Here is a 23,029-nt window from a genome sequence, read left to right as displayed (position 1 = left end):
TGATGATCAAGCTGTTAGTATTAGTGATGATCATGAATCGCAGAAGACTGCTCTAGTAATTGGTGGAGTGGGTGTCGGCTTACTTTTGCTTTATTCTCGTTAGCAGAACACCTGCAATTAAAACTATTAGAGTCCAGAGATGTTCAGCCATGAAACCAACAACTTTACCTGCAAAAGATAACAGCCAGCTAACAATTGAACCAATGATTCCTGGAAGTGCATCCAAAGCTTTTGCTGCTAGTTTCTTTAATAGTTCTGCAATGTGTTTGAGTTGTTTCTTTACCCATCCCGGATCAGATGGAGATGAAGGTGGAGGTGGAGGTGGAGGTGTGACAGTGCCACCTGTGAGTGTTAACACTAATGTGCTTATTGCAAATCCTAACGCAGTTAGTATACTAGCTATTGTGATTCCCTGCTCTCTGAAAAGCGTTCTAATTCTTTCAGCAAGAGTTGTGTCTTCGTAAAGGATTCTTTGAATTGTATTTTTTATTCTGCTGACCTGTGTTCTCAGTTGTTCTCTATTATTACTTAGAACTTCTAACCTTATGGCTTTCTCCTCCTGCAAATCTTTTAAACGCTTAGAAATTCTGTTTTTTACTTCTTGTTCTAGGTTCAAATCATCAGCATCAGCAAGTTTTTGTTTCTCTTTGTTTATATCTTCATCCAGCTGACCTAGTTTTGACAGATTATTTGCTATTTCACCTCTGATGGTTTGTAGTGATTGATTAAGGGCTTCTATTTCTCTCATAGGTAATAGTTCATGTGGAGTCTTCAGTGAAGTTTCCTCAGAAAAAGAAGTCTCTATCTCTTGTATAAGTTGATCAGCCTCATCTGCAAGTTTATTAAGATCTTGCAATGGAACAGATTCTATTTGAGTAGCAGTTGGTAGTCCTAGTTCTGCTTTTTGAAGTAAGGAAACAACATGGGAAGGTGATGACCGTGTGCTAGGCACAATATCTAATTGCCTAAGTCGATTAGCAGTAAGTTTTTGTTTTAGTGAAACTTTTGATAGAAACTTAGCAGGATTAGATTTATATGTAAGTTGGACTTTTTCTCCTTTATCGCTAGTTGTATATAAATGATTTGCTTCCATTTTGAACTGGTTTGGATCTAAAACATCAGGTTCTTCTCCTAAACTTTTGTAGAAATCTCTAACTTTACCTTCCAGAAGTTCATGTCGTGCCACCTCATAATGCAGTGAATGATGGTAGGGAACCAAAGGGATTGCTTCGCTCATGTCGTCCGCTGGCTCAAATAAATCTTCAAATCCACCTTCTGCCATTTGCAACTTATTTTTTATTTTGAAAATAAAAAAAGATGGCACAATCGTTCGGTTCTGTTCTTGATCCTTACAGAAGGCTGAAAGAACCTCTCGGGGTAAAAGGAATAAGGCAAACAGTTATAGTTACAAATAATCCTTCTACTATTGATCAGAATGAAATACTTACTGTTAGGTTTCCTAATCTAGGTAAGAACGATGTTATTGTACCAGGCACTGTAAGACTATCATTCAAATTAGAATTAGAATCTGGCTCAGATGCAAATAGGACTTTGGCTTATAATGTAGGAAGAGCAATTGTGAGGAAGATTACTGTCAAACTGGAAGGGCGGGAAGTGATGTCATTGAATAATGCAGATGTTTTTTTAGTTTATGCAGATAACTGGTTGACTGACAATGAAAAGAAAAACAGAGTGTTTCAAGGGATTCAGTCAGACAATGGGATAACAGTTAGAATAGGAGCAGGAGATAAAGCTGACAATAACAAAAAAGATAACGCTGTCAATGTTGCTTTTAGAAACAAATTTTGTATTCCACTTGACTTTGAACTCATAAATTCACATCCTCCCTTCTATCAAGGAGCATTGCGTGACAGGCTGTCATACGACCTGACTTTCAATAGTTATGATCGTGTTATGCTTTCACAAGACCCGGAAGCAAAGTATAAGGTGTCTGGAATTTCTTTAGAGTTTGATGTTGTAAACCATCCTGAACTGGCTAGACTTATAGAAAATCAGTACAGTTCTAAGCTGCCTATCTATTATGAAAGAGTGTTGAATCACAGTACACTTTCAAAAAGCCAGGCTGATCCAATCTGGAACATTAACTTGAATACACCAGCTAGGTCAATGAAGGGAATACTTATGTTGTTTGAGGAACCAAAAGATTCATATGAAAGGCAAATAGAAAAGTTTTACAATCCACTAATCAATAGAGTATATTGCACAATTGAAGGGCAGCCAAACCAAATATTTGCATCTGGAATGCTGCCATACCAACACTATGATGAAGCAAGAAAGTACTTTACTGGAGGAAGATTGAAAGACCCAACATCTGATCTTGTGGCTAAAGATCTACATTTACACGGTGTTGGCGTAGAAGATTTCTTGACAAATAAATATGCGTTATGGCTGGATCTCAGAACAACTGACGACAACAAACTGCATGGAAGTGGAAGGCGAATTGAAAACGGATCAGAAGGAATCACAATACAAATTGAAAAGGAAGTAGGGAGTAGTAGTAAATCAGTTAAGATCTACGTGTTTGTTGTGTCAGATGCGCAGTTAAACATCTCTGAAAGCAGATTACAGGATATTGTTTATTGAACGTGTTAAAATGAAGTATCTAGATTTTCTTCCAAAAGATCCACACTGTTCTTTGATTTGTGGGGCAACAGGTTGCGGCAAAACAAGATATGTTTTGGATTTATTACAGACTGTTTACATAAATCACTTTGAACACATAGTCATATTCTGCCCAACCATAAAGCATAACAGAACATACAAGGAGAGAAAATTCATATGGTCTGATCAAAATATATTTATTGTAAATCCTTCTGATCGTCTAAATGTTTGCTTGGAGCATTATTTCGATCTTTTTCAGAACACGCCAACACTGTTTATTATTGATGACTGTGCAGCAGAACGTGACATTGTTAGAAAGAAAAGTGCACTAGCAAAGCTTGCATTCAGTGGACGACATGCATTAATATCAGTTTGGATATTAACACAAAAATACAATGCAGTTCTGAAAGACTTTAGAGAGCAACTCAAAACAATAACATTGTTCTATTCAAAGGACCGTGACAGTTTTGAAGAGTGTCTTCGAGAAAATGATGTCATTGAAAACAAACAGGAGAGAGAAAGAATAAAGAATAATCTGAAATCTTCTAAGCACTCGAAACTGGTTTTAAAAACTGATCAACCAGTTCAGTATGTATGTTTGTAGAAATCCTTGCTAAGTTCTTGTCAAGTTTTTACTCAAGTTCTTGTCAAGTTCTTGTCAAGTTCTTACTCAAGTTCTTGACAAGTTCTTGTCAAGTTCTTACTAAGTTCTTGTCAAGTTCTTACTCAAGTTCTTGTTAAGTTCCTACCTAAGTTCTTGTTAAGTTCTTACTAAGTTCTTACCCAAGTTCTTGTTAAGTTCCTACCTAAGTTCTTACTCAAGTTTAATTACTAGATTTTAATTTTATTCTGCATCAAAATAAAATGAACTGTGATGAATTGCTGATGCAGACTGCTACAGATATTGAAATCTGTGACAGTAGGACTATACCTGATAAAAAAGAAAGATTGTATTCACTTGCTGTTTGTGGAAAAACAAAACACTACCTTGGGCAGCAGTTAACTGTGGAAGAAGTACAACATCTTTCCTCAGAAGATATAGAAAAGTATCATGGACGGTATGAATCAGTGCTTGGTTCTAAGATGGTTAGAAGTATTGGACAGACTGTTATAGGTTTGTACACAAAGATTTTTGGACATTTTACACCTCTCGACTCGGAGGAAGACTTAACACATGATCTAACTCATGACCCTGTTGTTTCCAAGTCCCTCGAATCTCTTGCCTGTGGCCTGTATTATCGATTTGGTGCTTTATTAGTACCATTTGTTGCTGGATTAATTACTTTCAAACACATTAATTTTCAGAATAAAAAAGATGACAGATCAGTTGAAGCAGACAGTGGAGCAGACGAAAATACCAGAAGTGAACACAGTGACAAAGAAACCTGGTAGAGTAGAAGCAGGAAAAAAACTAGCCGAATGGAACAGACAAAAAAAGTTAAATCAAAAGGCAAAGCAGAACATTATGTCTGAAGTTGAGCAGACACCAAACATTCCTGAAGTGACTAAGGTCACACAAACTGATCAAGAATTAAAATCTTCATTTCTATCATACAGAAAAGTAGCTGTAGCAGCTGTTGTTGGAGGAGGTGGATACTTGCTTTACAAACTTTGGCAAGGCAAATATAAAGTGTCAGAAAGACCAAAATCAGAAACACCAAAATCAGAAACACCAAAACCAACAAACAAAGCAGTACAAACAATAAAAAAGCCCACAGTAGTACCTGCAGTGGATTCATTTCATATGGAATAATTTTAATATTTTAATTTTGATAACATAAAAATGAGTTCTGAAAAGACAATAGTTAATCTAGTTTATCACGCTGCAGTGATTGGAGGCTTGAGTGTAGGTTACACAATGCTGGGTAAAAGTCTCCTCAGAATGAAACCAGCCGACTTGGGAAAGTTAGACTTCGAAGACGGTGCTAAACTAATTGGTGTTGTGACAGCTTCCTTTGCAACAAAAGACTTTTTGGTGAAGCAAGGAATTATTCCAGAAAATATAAACATGTAAGACAATAAAATGGCTAGCTTGGTTATGATGGTGGGAGGTGCGATTGTAAATGCGCTTGCATTTTCTGGCAGCAACTATTTGTTTTCTAAACTGCAAAATGGTGAAGAGAGGGAAAGGCACAACAAAGCCATGGAACAACTGGCGAAAGCACAGGATGAATACGAGAAGAAACGAATTGCGCAGTTAGACTTTATGAATGATAAACTCAGGCAGCAAGGACATGCAAACAAAACCTTTGCCAATGTTGATGCAGCCATTCAAGAATACTATCTTGTAACTGGAAAGAAAATGAAGACAAGTGCTCCTCCAAAACTGGGTGACTTTTATCAGCCTTCAGAAGAGCAGAAGGTGGGCGAGATTGTTTTCATTGTTATTGGTATGGCTGTTGTTTACTTTATTGCGCGTGCTGTCAAATCTTAATATTCTGTCATTTAAAAAACCATGAGTGATGCTTTGTTATCTAAAATATATTATTCCCCAAAAGGATACTGGAAAGGAAGAACTGCTATTGACAAGCTCAGTGACGCAGCAGGTGTTTCTCAAGATATAGCAAAGAAATGGTTGTCAAAGCAGGCAGTTTGGCAGATCTATTTACCTGCACCAAGAAAAATTACACGACCACACTTTGTTAACATTAAACCGAATGACACTCATCAAATAGACCTGCTGTATTTACCGCATGACACAGTCAGAAGGAAGAAATATAAGTATGCACTGACTGTAGTTGATGTTGCAACAAGATACAAAGATGCTGAACCGTTGACAGAGAAAAGTGCTATAGCTACAGCTGTTGCCCTGCAAGAAATTTACAGACGTGGACCACTAAAGTATCCCAGAATGATTCAGTGCGATGATGGTAAGGAGTTTAAAGGAGCTGTCAACCAGCTTCTGTTAAAACATCATGTTACAGTGAAGAGAGGTATTCCAGGAAACCACAGGTCACAGGCTATTGTTGAGAGCTTTAACAAACAGTTGGCAGAAAAACTGTTTTCATATCAGTACCATCAGGAATTTTTGGACACAGAAAGTAAATTGCGTAACACTGAATGGGTCAAAAGATTACCATCAGTACTTAGAGCAATGAATCTGGAGGTATTTAAAGCTACAGGGTTAAGACCAGTTGATGCAATCAAACAGAAAACAATACCTGTTGCTCCAAAGTCAACAACACCAGTGGCATTACTACCTTTCAATCAGAAAGTCAGATATTTATATGCACCCGGTGAAGCTGAGGGTGACAGCAGGAAGCGTGCAACGGATCCAATCTGGAGTATTGACATTCATGAAATCAAGAGAGTAGTAGAGACAAATCCACCTATATATTACTTGAGAGAACCAGCACCGCAAAGAGCCTTTGTAAAAGAGGAATTACAATTAGTTCCACGTGGTACAAATGTTAAATGATTTTTTATTTCAGATTTTATAGTGTTAACAAAAATGGAAGCAACTTCATTTTTTTAATTTATATTTTTATTTTGAGTTATAAAATCAAACTCACAGCGATGGAAGACTCTGTATTAGAATCTTTATCGACAGTATTTGACACCGTTGAATTACAAGTAACGGATCCTCAAAATGTGCAGTCCAGTGTGCAAGACGCCATTGAACAAATTCCAAACAATTTGTTGATTGAACCTCCAGTAAAAGTGCAGATAGTCAGTTTAATAAAATACAAAACAGTCAGTGATGAGGTGCTAGAAGTTCATGTTTCAACCAGACAACTAGCACTTAATTCTATGGCAGAATTGAATGGAAACTGGGCAGATGAAATGATGAAACGGTTTGAGCAAGCTGCAGAGGATGCAAAGATGAAAGGATCCGGATGGTCAGAAGGTGAAATTCTAAAAATAGAATTGAAGCTAAGTAAATTTGCCCCCATCAGAGGTAGAAGTTACATACCTTTACCTCCTGCTCTTGTCAAAAAACGTGCTGTGCTGAACATAAAGAATGATGATGACAAATGTTTTATGTGGTGTGTTCTGGCAAGACTGTACAGTGTAAAGAAAAATGCAGAAAGAGTGTCTAACTATCATGCATACAGAAATAAACTAAACTTTACTGGTATTGAATTTCCTGTCAGCATTACAAGCATTGACAAATTTGAACAGCAAAACAAACCCATCACCGTAAATGTTTACACGTGGGATGAGGAAGATGAACTGAAACCAGTCAGAATATCAAAGAACTCACCAACGATTGGTGATTGTGATACTAACCATGTTGACATGTTACTAATGACTGATGGTGTAAAATATCATTACACTTTGATTCGTACAATGAGTAGACTGATGGCGAGCACAAGCAATCACAATAGTAAACAAGACTTTTGTAGGCGATGTCTCTTGCGTATTCCATCAATTCATGCAGCACTTATACACAAGCAACATTGTAAGAGCGTTGATGATGCGGTTGTGAAGTTAACAACACCGCCGCCAGACAGCAAAGTGTATTTTAAGAATGTATGCAAACTACAGAAAAGTCCTTATGTTGTTTATGCTGACTTTGAATCTATCATTGTGCCATATGAAGGACCTTTACCAAAAGACCTACCTAAAACAGTAACTCTAAGTAATCATCAAGTCTGTTCATATGCATTTATTGTTGTTAGTTCAGATGGTAAACATTCTAAACCGCAATTGTACAGAGGACCTAATGCAGCAAAGAACTTCTTACAGCAAATGAACCAAGTGCGAAATGACTGCTCCAAACAACTGAATCTTTCAGACATTGTTATGAAACCTGAAGACCAAGAACAGTTTAACTCTACCACACAGTGTTGGATATGCGAACAAAGTCTAACACCAAACACAGACAATCCAATAGTAAGAGATCATGATCATGTAAGTGGGCAGTTCCGAGGAGCAGCACACAGCAAATGTAATCTACAATTAAAGTTTGATCCTAAGACTTGGAAGCTTCCAATCTTCTTCCATAACTTGCGCGGTTATGATTCACATCTGATCATGCAGGCAGTAACTGATGAATACAAAGCAAGATGCATTGCGCAGTCTTCAGAAAAGTACATGGCCTTTACTCTGAATAGTTTATACTTCTACGATTCTGCTCAACATCTGATGGGAACACTTGAGTCTTTATCTTCATCACTAACTGCTTTTCCAATCACATGTAAGTACTTTGACAGTGACTTAGTTAGAAAGGGAGTCTATCCATATGAATACATGGATTCGTGGGAGAGGTTTGATGAAGATGAGTTACCACCAAAGGATGCTTACTTCTCACGGCTGAAGGGTAAAGGTATAAGTGACGAAGACTATGAACACGCTAAGACTGCATGGAATAAATTAGGATGTAATACAATGGGTGATTATCATGATCAATATTTGTTGGCTGATGTTTGTTTACTTGCAGATATATTTGAGAATTACAGAAGAACATGTATGAAGCACTACAATCTAGATCCTTCACATTACATATCTGCACCAGGCATGAGCTGGGATGCATTTCTTAGATTTACAGGAGTAAAGATTGACTTGCTATCAGATCTACCTACACTTCAGATGATTGAAAATGGACTACGTGGAGGAATCAGTATGGCTTCACACAATTACTGCAAAGCCAACAACAAATACTTGGACGACTTTGATCCTATGAAACCTTCTAATTACATCATGTATCTAGATGCAAACAATTTGTATGGTTGGGCAATGTGTCAGACGCTTCCACTTCGGAACTTTAAGATCTATTCAGGACCATTTTCACAATGTGTTGTGCTGACAATATTAAAAGCAGGCCCAGACAGTCGAAAGGGATGGATACTAGAAGTTGACTTAGACTATCCACTATCACTTCATGATCTACATAATGATTATCCTTTAGCGGCTGAGAGGTTAAAAGTAAACCCAAGAGAACCTCCAAAGCTGGTGCCCAATCTGTTTCACAAAAAGAAGTATGTGTGTCACTACAGACTGTTACAGTTTTACATTAGACATGGATTAATTTTGAAGGCTGTTCATCGTATAATTTTATTTGATCAAGAACAGTTTATGAAACCTTACATCATGAAAAACACAGAACTGAGAACCAAAGCCGCTGATGCATCAGAGAAAGACTTTTTTAAACTGATGAACAACAGTTGCTTTGGTAAAACAATGGAAAACCCACACAAGAGAAAGGATGTTAGACTTGTTACAAGAGAAAATGAGGCCATCAAGCTGACATCCAAACCACAGTATCAAGACTTTAAATACTTTCATGAACAGCTGTATGGTATCTTAATGAAAAAACTTGTAGTCAAGCTTGACAAACCAGTATTCATAGGCTTTACTGTGCTAGAGTTGTCAAAACTGTTGATGCTTGAGTTTTTGTATGATTATTTGAAACCAAGATATCCCAAATCGAGAGTACTTTACACAGACACAGATTCATTCTTACTTGACATTCCAGCGGATGACATTTACAAAGATCTAGAAGCTGAAAGTCCTGCAGTAAAAGGAAAAGATTCTTTTTATGACACTTGCGACTACCCTAAAGAATCACCATTGCACTCAAATGTTAACAAGAAGGTTATTGGAAAGATGAAAGATGAAATGAATGGGAAGATAATTAAGGAGTATGTTGGATTGCGTGCAAAGATGTACAGTGTTGCAAGTGAGAAAGGGGTGGTTAAAAAAGCAAAGGGTGTAAGCAAACAGGTTGTAAAGTCGAGCATATCGCATGATAACTACAAGGAAGCACTGTTTCAGAAGCGAGTGTTTCACCATGACAACCCTAAGATCAGTTCCGCGCTTCATCAGATCAACACAACTATTGTAAACAAGAAATCTTTAGATGCTAATGACACAAAGCGCGTTTATTCATCACCAGAATATTCTTATGCAATTGGGCACTGGAGGACAAACGCGGCTCCAAATAGTCTGAGTGTGTAATAAGAATTTTTGTCAATCGGGAAAACCCGCTATGACAGCTTTGTTTTGACTGCAGCGGGAAAAAGGACGTTGCTTGCGTTGGGGAAGTGTTTGTGAAAGGGGAGTATGCTTTGTTGAGTTTCAAAGTAGCCACCAAGTGCATTTATCAAAAGCTTGAATCAAATACCCAAGTCAATTGAATAAGTTAACACTCGGCGGCCGCCCGAAGGCGGCCTTTGAAGCGAAGCGAAGCGAAGCAGGGTGTTGACCTATTTTGGCGCAACTGCCAGTTGCGTGACCTGATTGCAGTGTTAGCTCTAACTCTTTTTTCCTACTCTTGTGATTGCTGTTGATGTATATTTGGAACCATTGACGTCACTTTCTCAGCCCAATCGCGAAGCAGGGTGTTGACCTATTTTGGCGCAACTGCCAGTTGCGTGACCTGATTGCAGTGTTAGCTCTAACTCTTTTTTCCTACTCTTGTGATTGCTGTTGATGTATATTTGGAACCATTGACGTCACTTTCTCAGCCCAATAAAGCCTGATATCCTCATTCTTTTCAAACATGGTTTTGAGTTCTTTTCTCATGTTGAAGACTTCATAAAAAGACATCCCAACTGTGCTGAATTTGGCTCTGTATGGAAATAGTAAACGGGCAATCTCCCTCAATCTCCGTGCATACGTAGAAGAAATTTTAACGTTTCTTTCCAACCAGCCATCCCAGGTCTCATTATGAATGCCTTTCCCTTGTTCTGCTTCATAAAACTTAAATGCGATTTCTAGAACCATTCCATATTGCAAATTGAAGCCCATTGAAGTTGCCTCCTGTCTTTGTATGTGTCTATATCCCTCAACTAACTTTTCAATGGCACTTGCTGATGATGTGATATCTTCCGGATTAAAAAAGAACACTTCCTTCCTAACTTTCATGCTTACATCAACAATTTTTGACTTTAAATATTCGTGGAGTTCATTTAACGTCATTGTTGTTTTGGTTTTCTTTGGTTTTCCTCCATACAAATCTGAAAGTTTCCGTTTTGGGCGTGAAGGAAATTTAGGTAGTTTTCCACTCTGAGATGGCCCTTCATTTTTCATTTGCGATAATACTTCAACAAAATTGTTGAGGTAACTGAGGTGCTCTTCAATAGTTAAAAACTGCTCAGAATTCCATTCACTCAATGATTCCGGTATATCCATAGTTGGTGAATGTAAAATTAAAGTTAATGACTGTGTTGAAAAATCTAATAGTTTTTGATGAGCAACTTGTGATTCAAGAATTTCTCTCTCTAATTCTTCAGAAATGCTATCTTGAGACATAAATATTTAGCAAATATAGTGACAGTAAAAACACTTCTCTCACAGAAAACACAACTGCACGGTAGGCGACTCCGGAATGAAATGACAAAATCACTAGGCTATGTTACTATCAACACCAAGTGTTGGGCGGACGTGACGTAACTGTTGCTATCACATGATTTAATCTTGTCTTGCCATTGGAGGAATATAGAAGACAAGCTTGCAGGCCTGGCAAAACACACGCTGGCTGTTTGGGTTTACAAGATCAATACGGTAGTGTTGGCTTGACGACGACGGGCAGATTGGATCAAAACACACGCTGGCTGTTTGGAGAGCGTGTAAAGCTAAAGTGGCTCAACCAGTTAATATTTCAATGGAAACTAAATTTAGCGTTGTATAAGAGAAAGGGGGAATGTACGTTCTGGGTTACTGATTCCGACAGACCCGGCATTGGTTCAAAACAACCTTACTTTACTGTATTTTTTTTGTATGGATTTATGCAGTATTTTTCTGATTTTGTCGCATGTTTCATTTTAGTAAAAGTTTAGTCCAGAAGCCTATTTTGCGTTAATATTTAGGGTCTGTCGGAATCGGTGAGCCAGAACGTACATTCCCCCTTTCTCTCTCGCTGTTGCCGGGTTTCAGGCAAAGATCTACCATAGGGAACAGAAGACAGTGAGAAAAGATATTGTATGTTCAAAATGCCTGCAAACCAACCACCATGTCTCTGTGTGTGAAAATGATGTGGTGTGCCTTGCTTGCAAGTTGGCGGGGCATAAGCGTGGGGACAGTGTCTGTGCTTTCTCCGGAAACAACACAGTGCAGAACATGACAGGACAAGACAGAGACAAACAGACGAACGCACAGACGAACGCACTGATGGTAGTGGAGGCTCAGTCTTCCATTGACACTAGTGCAGCCACACATGACAGCGCGCTGCACGTGCCAAGCGTTAGCAAAACTGACAAAGACGAACATGGTACAGACAAAACAAAGGGGAAGGGAGGTGGAGGTAAACAGGCGTTGTCAAGAGGGAGAAAAGAGCAGAAAACACCAGTCGACAGAAGACAGCTCACCCTATCCATGAGTATGCAACGCGTGGAGCACGGAAGACACCGATCAACAACACCTAAGCGTCGCCTTTCTGGAGAGAAGGACCGCTCACCCGTGGACAAGTTTCCAAGGCGTGATAAAACAGACAGTGACAACGGAGAAGAACAGGGGGAGGGAGAGGGATGGGTAGAAGGTGAAGGAGAGGTACCTGATGAAAGAGAGAGGTGGGGATAACGGGTTGTCAGTGTCAGGACTTGGATTTCGATTTTGGACTGGATTACGGACGAGCCCTTTGATCACGATTTTGGTATTTGGTCTGTGTAGACTTGATATGACTACGTTCACTACCAACGTATCATGCCCTAATGGCGAGTAAACTGCGTATATGTTCGTTGAATTGTAGAGGACTGAGAAACAAATGGAAAAGAACAACGTTGTTTAAATTTTTGAGAGAAAAAAAGTTTGATATTATTTGTTTGCAAGAAACACACATAAGTTGTAAAGATGTAATATTGTGGGAAAAACAATGGGGAGGGGAAGTATTTGCACAAGCTGGAACATGTTACAGTAAGGGTGAGGTCATTTTGACGTCAAAACATTTTGATGGAAAAATTGAATTAGTAAAAAAACAAGAACGGGTTGTTGTTATCTCTGTAGAATACAGAAAACAGTGCATTAATATTATAAATGTGTATGCTCCAAATGAATCAAATGAGAAAATGGCATTTTTTCATTCTATTAGAAATATTGTGGATGAACTTGAAACCGACCAGTTTATCTTATGTGGTGATTTTAACTGTGTGGTCAACAATGAACTTGACATTATATCTGGCCGGCCTCATAGTAACAGAGAAATTGAAGTTTTCACAGATTTAACCAATACCTTAACTGACATATGGAGATACTTTCATGATGATGAAAAAGATTATACCTGGAACAGATTTAACCCCTTTGTTGCCAGGCGACTTGATTATTGTTTTGTATCTAGAGGAGTGTTGTTATCGTGTGTATCAGCAGATCATATTTGTGTCCCAAGTTCAGATCACAAAGCTGTTGTTGTCGAAATGAATGACAAGGATTTTATTAGAGGTCCAGGTTACTGGCGGTTCAACAACAGTTATTTGAAAAATCAACATTTTCTTGAACAAATGAATTCACTTCTGGATGTTTTGGTTGAAGAAGCCGAGAATGATGCCTCATCAATAAACAGATGGGAATTGGCAAAAGTACAGATAAGAAATTTCTGCATTGAATTTGGTAAAAAACAGTCGTGTAATAGGAAAAATGAAGAAATCAGGTTACAAACCCGCCTAAGAGAACTGGAAAGATTATTGATTGATAAGATTGAAAATAATGGGTTGCAAACAGAATTAATAAAATTGAAACAAAAGTTAGAATTATTAGAACTAGAAAAAGCAAGGGGTGCACAGGTTAGAGCTAGGGTGAAGTGGATAGAAGAGGGGGAAAAAAACACAAAATTTTTTTGTAACTTAGAAAAAAGACAAAAGAAGAAAAACATTATGTCACGCCTCAGCACTTTAGCGGGTGAAACAATAACCGACCAGAAATTGATTTTACAAGAACAAAAAGAATATTATACACTTTTGTATAGTCTGAAAACTGATTCTGAAAATACGGTAAAAGATAGTTTGGAATTTTTGTCGCAAGAATTTGTTCCACGCCTTAGTGAAGAACAGTCACGTTTATGTGAGTGGTTAGTAAATCCCGCAGAAGCAGCCGACGCTCTGTGTAGCATGAAAAATGGCTCGGCCCCCGGGGCTGATGGAATTTCTATTGATTTCATGAAAGTATTTTGGAGCAAGATAAGCAGATTGCTTGTTGATTCATTTAATGAATCATTTGAAAGAGAAGAGTTATCATATACGCAAAATCAAGGGGTGATAATATTGTTGCATAAAGGAAAAGATTTGGATAGAGAACGATTAAGTAATTGGAGACCAATTACTTTAACTAATACTGATTATAAGATTCTAGCTAAAGTTTTGGCAAGAAGAATGGGTTTAGTAATTAATGAACTAATCAGTGTAGATCAGGTTGGTTACCTAAAAGACAGAAATATATCAACAGTGATTAGAACGATTGACGATGCGGTTAATTACTTTAATGTTAGTGGAAAGGCGGGTTATCTGCTTGCCCTGGATTTTAAAAAAGCTTTCGACAGTGTATCAAAGTCACTACTTCTTAATGTTTTTGACAGATTTGGATTTGGATCTAGTTTTAAAAAGTGGGTGGAGATTTTGATAAAAGGTACTACAAGCTGTATAAATCATGGAGGTTGGTTATCGGAGAGTTTTAACGTATTTAGTGGGATTCGACAAGGTTGCCCGTTTTCGCCGTTGGCTTTCGTCTTGGCGGTAGAATTGTTGGCGATTAAGATAAGAAACAGCCCTATAGTTGGAATAATTACACCGAACATGATTAATCAGGATGGTACGGTCATAAAGATAAAACAAATGGCAGATGATACAACCCTGTTTTTAAAAAATCGAGATGATGCTAACATGGCAATGAACATATTGAACCAATTTAGCAAAGTCTCAGGGCTACAATTAAACTTAGATAAAACGAAAGCTTTAAGAATGGGGAGAGAACCAACGGAACCTAATCTGCCTTTCCACGTTGTTAAGGAGATTAAAATTTTAGGGATTAAATTTAGTAGTTGTAAAATGGCAAAAGACATCGAGGAAAACTGGAAATTCAAAATGGAGAGTCTTGATGCCATGATTAAACAGTGGAGTAAAAGAGATCTCAGCATACAGGGAAAAATAACAGTTATTAAAACGTTTATGACTTCCCCATTTGTGTATATTATGCAGTCTGTTGGTCTTCCAAAGCAAGTTCTCACACAGCTAAACACGAAACTATACAAATTTGTATGGCAAAAACAATATAGTAATAAAAAAGCTTTTGAAAAGATAAAAAGGAAAATTATGGAGTCTGAATATGAGCATGGTGGATTGAAAATGATCAATATGTTTGATATACAGAAAGTGTTTTATTTAAATTGGATTGGACGGTTGCATGAAGCAGGTCGAGAAAATTGGAGTGCAATCCCAAAATGGCACATTCAACAATTAACAGATTTTAATCACTTGGCAAAAATTAATTGCACACAAAAGGAATTACAAGGAATCGAAAAAGTTCAAAATGATTTTTGGAAAGAGGTATTTTTGACATATCTTGATAATAAAAATAAAGTAGGTTTAGAGGAAGTTGACAGAAATGATGTTGGTAATCAACTGTTATTTAATAATAGACTGATTCAGTTTAAAGGTAAAGTGTTGGATTTTGTAAAATGGCGCCAGAAAGGTTTTAATGTTATAAATGATTTGTTGAATGTTGAAAGAAATCAGTTCCTGTTATGTGAAGATGTTCAGATCACTGTGCAGCAAAACCCTGCAATAACCTTTTTTGAATACAACGCTGTGATGAATGCAATTCCAAAACAATGGAAAGATTGGATTGTAGACAACCCAGCACATATAGTTAATGTAGATATAATTGATGATGAATTGAATGTGTTTAAAAGCAAACCCAAGTTAATTAAGTTATATTTAAAGAAAAAACGGAATTATAGCATTGAAAAATCTCATGCAATCGATTTTTGGAAAAGAAAACTAGATTTTGTTTTTGTCGAACAGACGTGGTTGTTGCCACGACAGGTGACAAAAGAAGTGCGCCTGCGTGTGTTGCAATGGAAAATTTGTCACAATTTATATCCCACCAATATTTTATTACATAAAATGAAAGTAAGTCAAACAAAAAACTGTAACGAGTGCCCACATATTTTGGATGTCATGGAACACTTTTTCTATGAGTGTCCCCGAATTAGAAGGTTTTGGACTTATATTGAAAAAATGTTGAACAGTCTGACAGGTCGGGCTTTCTTATTGTCTATTACAGATGTATTATTCGGAATCGAAAAATGTCAGGAATCAGCGTTAATTAACCATGTTTTATTGATAGCAAAAATGTGCATTAGCAAAGTTAAGAAAACTAAATCGCCTATTCCATTGGAAATTGTATTTCAACAAGAACTTGCGCTACGAAAGGTGTATCCCCATTGTCCTTAGCTAGATTGCTGTTGAATTAAAAAGTAATTTAATGGAAATGTAACCTGTAATGCAAAAGAAAACAAAATTAAAATTTCATTGAAGAAAAAAAAAAGAAAAGACCAATGAAGAAGGATATGCTCACCGCCCAAAAAGAAAGAAAAAAAAGAAAAAAAAGAAAAAAAGACAAAAGAGGCAAAAAAGATGGGTTGAAGCAACCTTGCATGCAACTGAGGTCAACAACAAAAAAAAAACAACAAAAAAACAAAAAAACAAAAAAAACATTCTTCCTATGGATAATTTTAGACATTAACCTGCGAGTACAACGTGTTGAGAAAATCAAAATATGTCATTCTTCCAAACGATAAGTGAAGATAATTCAGTCCCAGGTTAATATTGCAATCATACATACACACACAAGTCGATTTTTCTTATAGATGGACTGACTTGGCATCCATATTGATTAGTTCCATTTGGTAGACACCAGCCATATGAAACAAAATTGAGTTAAAGGCACAGTAAGCCTCCCGTAAACCATCACAGATACGGTCAGGCTTTTACACACAGTACAAACACCCTTTCATTTAAACACTCACCGATTGAGAACATCCCAGGTGCCCTCCGTAAAGAGCGAACAATTTTCAAAGAATTTATTTTTGCGTGGTTTATCTTACCCCTGAGCCATCGTGAACCCGTGTGATCCAGTTTCCCTTTTTTACAATGTAGTCGTCAGTTAGTCATTTGAATGCGACTCGATGTGAGCTTATCTACAATAGCACGTTTTTATGCACAAAACAAACGGCTGTGGTTCACAAGAACTCGAGCGATGGCTTTTGACTGTTGAGAGGAACGGCGATATGCATAAACCGTCGTCTGCTACGACCCTTGCGTGACCCTGCTTCCGGGCTTTTCTTTTTTCAAACTTTCACAACTTCGAATTGTACTGATCTTGTCTTGATGAAAAAAGAATTCTTTTATGATTAAAGAATGTTTGTGTAACAAGCTGTCAATTTATTATTTAGATTTTAAAAGTTAGGTCTAGCGCAAAAACGCACCACGGTCCAAAAACATAATCATCGATCCACGGCTATGGCCAGTTTACATCGATAGAATGAGACCCGAAGGGAAGTAACTCATTTTTGACCTGAGTTCAGGATGGGTCCAAAAAGTGTTCGAGACAATCTGCAAAATTAATTCTTTAAAAATTGCTCGCTCTTTACGTAGGGCACCTAGGATGTTCCCGTTTGGTGAGCGTTCAAATGGAAGGGTGTTTGTACTGTGTGTAAAAGCCTGACAGTATCTGTGATGGTTTACGGGAGGCTTACTGTCCGGGCGTGATTTCCGGTATCATATTCATAACAGCCGTCCAGCACCAAAACGAGGCGCCATTGTTGTAGAGGACCAAGTCCACGAAAATAAATTCTTTGAAAATTTCTCACGCTCGACAGAAAGCAGCCAGGATGTTCCCGTTCGGTGAGCGTTCAAATGGAAGTATGCTTGTACTGTATGTAGACGCTCGGGGAGCTATGTGATGGTTTACGGGAGGCTTACTGTGCCTTTTATGTGCATTAGCTCCAAAAAAGAGAAAAAGATTGAATGGGGATAAAAGCTGACATAAACACAGCCCTGGAAGAAGATAGTTTTGTTCTGCCAGATGTCATTTGATGCAGCATACGAAAGATGAAACTGTTATAAGGAAATACGAGTTTGTTTAAACGGATATTGTCGTTTTCTAATTTTTCACTTCCCGTTTTGCCTCATAATGTCGAATTCTTTGTCTAAAGTAAGTATTTTGCATTTCATAAAACTCGCATTAATATATGTTGAATTTTGTTAAAACAAAAGTAATCTTTTATGAAGCTTTATGCATCTGATCATTAAAGGTAACCGTTTTAGACTTTTGACATGCAGTTTCGTTATGTACAAAATGTCTTTTTGCTCCCTACTCGCCTTGAAAACATGACCGAAAAAGACTTATATATCATTAGAAAGAGACTCATTCACTGCTATGACGACCATTGACATTGTATGTGCAATTCTATGCTCAAAATATAATTAGAGTAAATGATAAGTGATTGTAGCATTGGTTATATTTGGCATACCTGTTGTTCATTGCGTCAGCTTCAAATTTCAGAAAACGTTCATTCACATGTCTCAATGTCTTCATTTACTTAGACAAAACAAGCTAAACTCCCCACAGCATGCCCCCAAAGGGTATGCAAGCAAATTACATTACACTAAAGTAAGCTAGGATCTTTCTTACTTCTTAATTTGCCTATTGGAAATATGGTAGAAATGGACTTCTTATAAAGTGCAGCCCTCAGTCTGGGGGCACCGGTTGCTAAAAACATTATTTCTTTTAAATTAATCCTAGACGTATCCCGGTTTCTTCAAACAGTGCAAGTCTTCTGTTCGTAGTAGGCACTGCCATTGTTAAGTTAGTTACATTGTACGTTGACGTGTATGCATTTGAAATTGTCGAAAACGCTGGATAAAAGTTATGTTCGATTAAATCGAAACCTACCCTTTACTGTAAATTACGTCTTATGATTAAACCTAAAAGACATCATTGTACGCTCAAAAGTAAATGTTTTACTGATGACAAAAAAGTTTGAGAATGTTTTAACAGCAATAAGCTACCGTATAATTATATATGATTGCAAACAATGATTGAGTTATACTTCCGGTTTCTTGAGTCTTCCTATCTTTTTTCGATTTTTTTCTAAGACAGGCACTTAGTAAAGGCGTGTTTTCAAGTATTGGAAGAAGTGTCTCACCATAAAGTCCTTGGTGTAAAGATTGATAATAATTTATCATGGCATGATCACATTGATTACATCTGTAAGATTGCTTCCCAAAAAATATATCAGTTATCAAAAATAAAACATTTCTTGAATCTCCACTCGCGAAAGATTTTTTTTTACAATCACATCTTGTTAAATATTGATTATGCATCCACTGTATGGGATTGTGCAAGTGCTAATGTTTTGAAACCTTTAGCCAGTCTTCACAGAAGAGCAGTTAAGCTTTATGCTAAAAAATCACACTCCTTCAGAATCTGATTATAAAAAATTTGCAAGTATTACCATTTCAAAAAAGGTTAATGTATAATAAAGGTGTTATAATGCATAAAGTGATGTCAGGATATGCACCGGAGACATTACGTGATAATTTTATTTTGACCTATAACAGACTAAAAATCATAACACCGACTCCACGTATTGACCTTTTCAAATCAAGCCTTCTATTTTCAGGTGCGGTCCTATGGAACTCACTGCCTATTTTTCTTAAGCATAAAACAAACACAGACAGCTTAAAAAAAATTACATGTCGAACATAATGCAACTAAACATGTGCTGAATGGTTCATCAATTCATTTAAAATGCATGTGCATGTTAAAAAAAAGTATAATAATATGCAGATCTAAATTAAGATATGTTGACAATTGACACTTTTTATCATTGGAAATTGTACTTAGAATGCAGCATGACAATTTATATTTTAAATTTGTATCTGTATATATATAATGTATTAAGTTTGATGTGATAGTTATTTGATTATATTGTTTTCTGTTCTTGTTGACCCTATATTAGGGCGAGGGCTGGATGTAAAACAGCAATATTCTTGCTTATCTATTACCCTCGATAATAAAGATTTTGTCTTGTCTTGTGTCTCTCTCTCTCTCTCTCTCTCTCTCTCTCTCTCTCTCTCTCTCTCTCTCTCTCTCTCTCTCTCTCGCTGTCAGTCAGTGTCTTTGTAGTCATCTGACATTTAATAATCTTTCAGAAAGAATAAGGAAAGAGACCAGACAGCGAGAAGAGGAAAAACGTCGTGAAGAGGAGGATGAAGAGGAAGAGGATGAGGATGAGGATAGACGTCGAGAAGAGGAAGAGGAAATACAAAGAGAAGAGGATAGACGTCGAGAAGAGGAAGAGGATAGACGTCGAGAAGAGGAAGAGGATAGACGTCGAGAAGAGGAAGAGGAAGATGATAGACGTCGAGAAGAGGAAGAGGAAGAGGATCGACAAAGAGAAGAGGATGGAGAAGAAGAAACATGCGTAACACAATGACCTTTCTCGAATGTGCGTTATAACCTTTCTTGCATATGTGTTGTATATCCGTGGTCACTCAGTGTGACCCGCCACATTAATCTAAAATTGTCTCCCCTCAAGTATGTGAGCTCCGCACCTGGATTCACAAGTGTTGGTCAGTTTTAGATCTGAAGTATGCTTCCCGGATTATGGAGTTTGTGTCTGTGACCTAGAAACTGCAGCTGAGTTGTTTATTGTGCATGGTCAACGTGAAGATTGGTCTCTCACCTCGTGCGAGCGCGCAGATGGACGGACTCGTTTCCTGGGAACATGACACGGCTGTTGGACTATGACGCAGGCTATTCTTTACGTCATATAACTCGTCATAAGTTCCATTTTACCGCAAGTATGACATATGTATGGAGAGGTCAGGAGTTCGTTTTGTAATTGAGTGAATTGTATTTGGTGCAGGAAGTGGTTTAGATTAGCAATCACTATTTTGCTAGTTATCGATCGTTAATCGGTCATTAATTCTGACTAATTAATCCTAATTACCTTTTGATCTGGACTTCAAAAGTTATATTTTATAACATGATTTAAACATATTTTTCACACTGGTTTTGTAGCAACAAACCGATTTCAAATGTAGGCCTATGCATTTTTCGTAAAGTTATCAGCTGTCAGAGATGGTCAAGAAACACACATTTGGTTGGCAGACGATGCTGAGAGCCGTTTTGCTGAAGTCTATGGCCTGCTTTCAGAGCAGTTCGCGCTAACAGTATATATGTTACAGTTAATCTGTGAAACCAGGGAATACGTGTATTAACTAAACTATTTTATTAACTGTTTTTTCCGTCAGTTAATTCATGTATTACCTAGTTAATACACGTATTCCCTGGTTTCACAGATTAACTGTAACATATATAGCATCCCGGGCACCAGTCTTAGGTATTCAGTCCATAGTTCTACTCCGCTGACAGCTGACTTCTCGCGACTCTCGACTAGCCTTGATTTCGAATAGTATTGTCCCAGCAAAAATTATGCATGCGTATCGCATGCGTGAAACCGTGCGTATCGCAGGCGTGAAACCGTGCGTATCGCATGCGTTTCACGCATACGATTTTGCAAATTGTTTAGCGTGCGATAAGCATGCGTTTTTTGCTCGGATATCGAGCATGTCTACTGCAGGTGTACCGCATGCGTATGGATATTGTTTATGCACTTTATCAAGCAGATTTAATGCCACTCATATTTTCAGGCACTCTGTAAACAACACTCACTCAAACATACAACCATGCAAGCACAAAGACAAAAACAAATTGTTTCATCAAAATATTATGTTATTCAACATTTTTCAATTTTGAAAAACATTCACCATCTCAGCGAAACTACGTAATTTTGTTTAGATACACTTAAAACTAAAATTATGAATCATATTCCACCTAGGCTTTAAATTTAGAATTTCATGGCATTTTGACACATTAACATTTTTGATTAGGACAAATATAATTCGAAATTCTTGCGAACCAAATAAAGAAATTGTCACATTTGTTTGAAAATACAAAACCATGTAATGCTGATCAATTAGTGACAATTATCAATACTCAAAATATAATTTGTATTCACATTGCTGCGACTTTTCGGCTGTCTCTGAATATAGATATGCAGCGAAAGGCAATGTGTTTTGTAAGGACCCCCAGTGTCGTGCTGACATCCTCTGTGATCCATCACCAGGCATAAACAGGTGATGCGCCTTCCCTTTCTTCAAAAGATGATACTCTGCTTGGCTGCATTTGCTACCTCTCCTCTGTAGCCCAGGTCCAACAGATTTTCCCTGAAACTAACAACAATTTATCAAATCATTAGTTAGTGTATAATAGTCTGAAACCACCTGAACACACAACAGCCATTTCCCGTCAGTTCTCCACTTATTTATAGGTACATGTTTTTTTTTATTTATTACACTCATCCTCATGGTACTGAAAAAGTGCCATGAAAGGCAGAAAATAAGAAATAAAAAATAAGGAGCTCAATATTAGCTGATTCTTCAAAGCTTCATTCACATACACAGTAACACACACATGAATACAAACACAAAGCCTGTATTACAACATAAGATAAATATCAGGGACACAGAAATCAGAAACCTTCCATTAAACAAAAATCTAAACCAGGAACGATGACACAAAGTGCCTTCCACGAGTGTTTTTTGTAACTGATCATGCCAAAACATCTTGACAGTACAGGCAAATACTGTGACACTTATCTTACAGGCAGCTAATTGTACAGTGGAACCTTGTATTGAAGAAACTAGCTTTCCGAGTTTTCAGTTCACAATGTAATTATGTCTGAAAACAATTCCATTTAAAGATGGTTGCTCTCATAGGACGTGATTTGCTTTCAGTATATTTTATTTTTATGTTAATTTTCAAGATCTTTTGAAAGGTAGGTTCCATTGTACCCACAAACGAAGAAAGTATAAAGCACAAACACTCACAAGTAATATTATTTGAGGTTAATTTGTGAAACTCTACAGCAAGAACACATGGAACGTATGTGGCTTCCAGGGCTCCGAGTCTGACTTTCCTTGTTTCAGTGTCTCTCGTTTGTGTTGATAGCATTGATTAGCAGCACCTTGATAGCTACACAAAAGAAAAGAACATTATCAATAAATAAAATCCTTTTACATCAGTTGGCCTTTTTACATGTAAGTTCATGAATAAATCTAAAGTGCATTTCAGAGCCATGTTCATCCCAGACACAGAGGACAATCAGCCAGTTGGACCTGAATTCAAAATATATGTGGGTCAATATGTTTTGGCCAGAAAACAATGTTGTATCAAAAGAAATTCCATGGGGTCAAAACTATGAACATTCAACAGGCCTGGGGTCTGCATACCTGACCTATTATGACGGAGGCTGAAAACACTGTCAGACTCAGAGCACATCGGTTCATAAAACCAAAACAAGTCGCGTAAGGCGAAATTACTACATTTAGTCAAGCTGTGGAACTCACAGAATGAAACTGAACCTAGTCCGCCGCTAGTGCAAAAGGCAGTGAAAGTGACGAGCCTG

General features: G+C 37.4%; 1 protein-coding gene across 1 annotated transcript in view; it reads left to right on the top strand.

Annotated features, from left to right (window-relative positions):
* Positions 1-21,041, top strand: part of LOC138976734 (uncharacterized) — a 47,129-nt gene extending 26,088 nt beyond the window's left edge. The window contains exons 5-6 of the mRNA XM_070349616.1: positions 11,563-12,043; positions 19,710-21,041. Of these exons, the coding sequence (XP_070205717.1) occupies positions 11,563-12,043; positions 19,710-19,993 (765 nt within the window). The 3' untranslated portion in view covers positions 19,994-21,041. The remainder of the gene's footprint in view (positions 1-11,562; positions 12,044-19,709) is intronic.
* Positions 21,042-23,029: the final 1,988 nt, after the last annotated feature.

This window comes from Littorina saxatilis, linkage group LG9, assembly GCF_037325665.1.
Source record: "Littorina saxatilis isolate snail1 linkage group LG9, US_GU_Lsax_2.0, whole genome shotgun sequence".
In the NCBI taxonomy this organism is placed as follows: domain Eukaryota; kingdom Metazoa; phylum Mollusca; class Gastropoda; order Littorinimorpha; family Littorinidae; genus Littorina; species Littorina saxatilis.
Note: the sequence above shows the minus strand (reverse complement) of the source record. Positions and strands in the feature narration are given on the sequence as shown.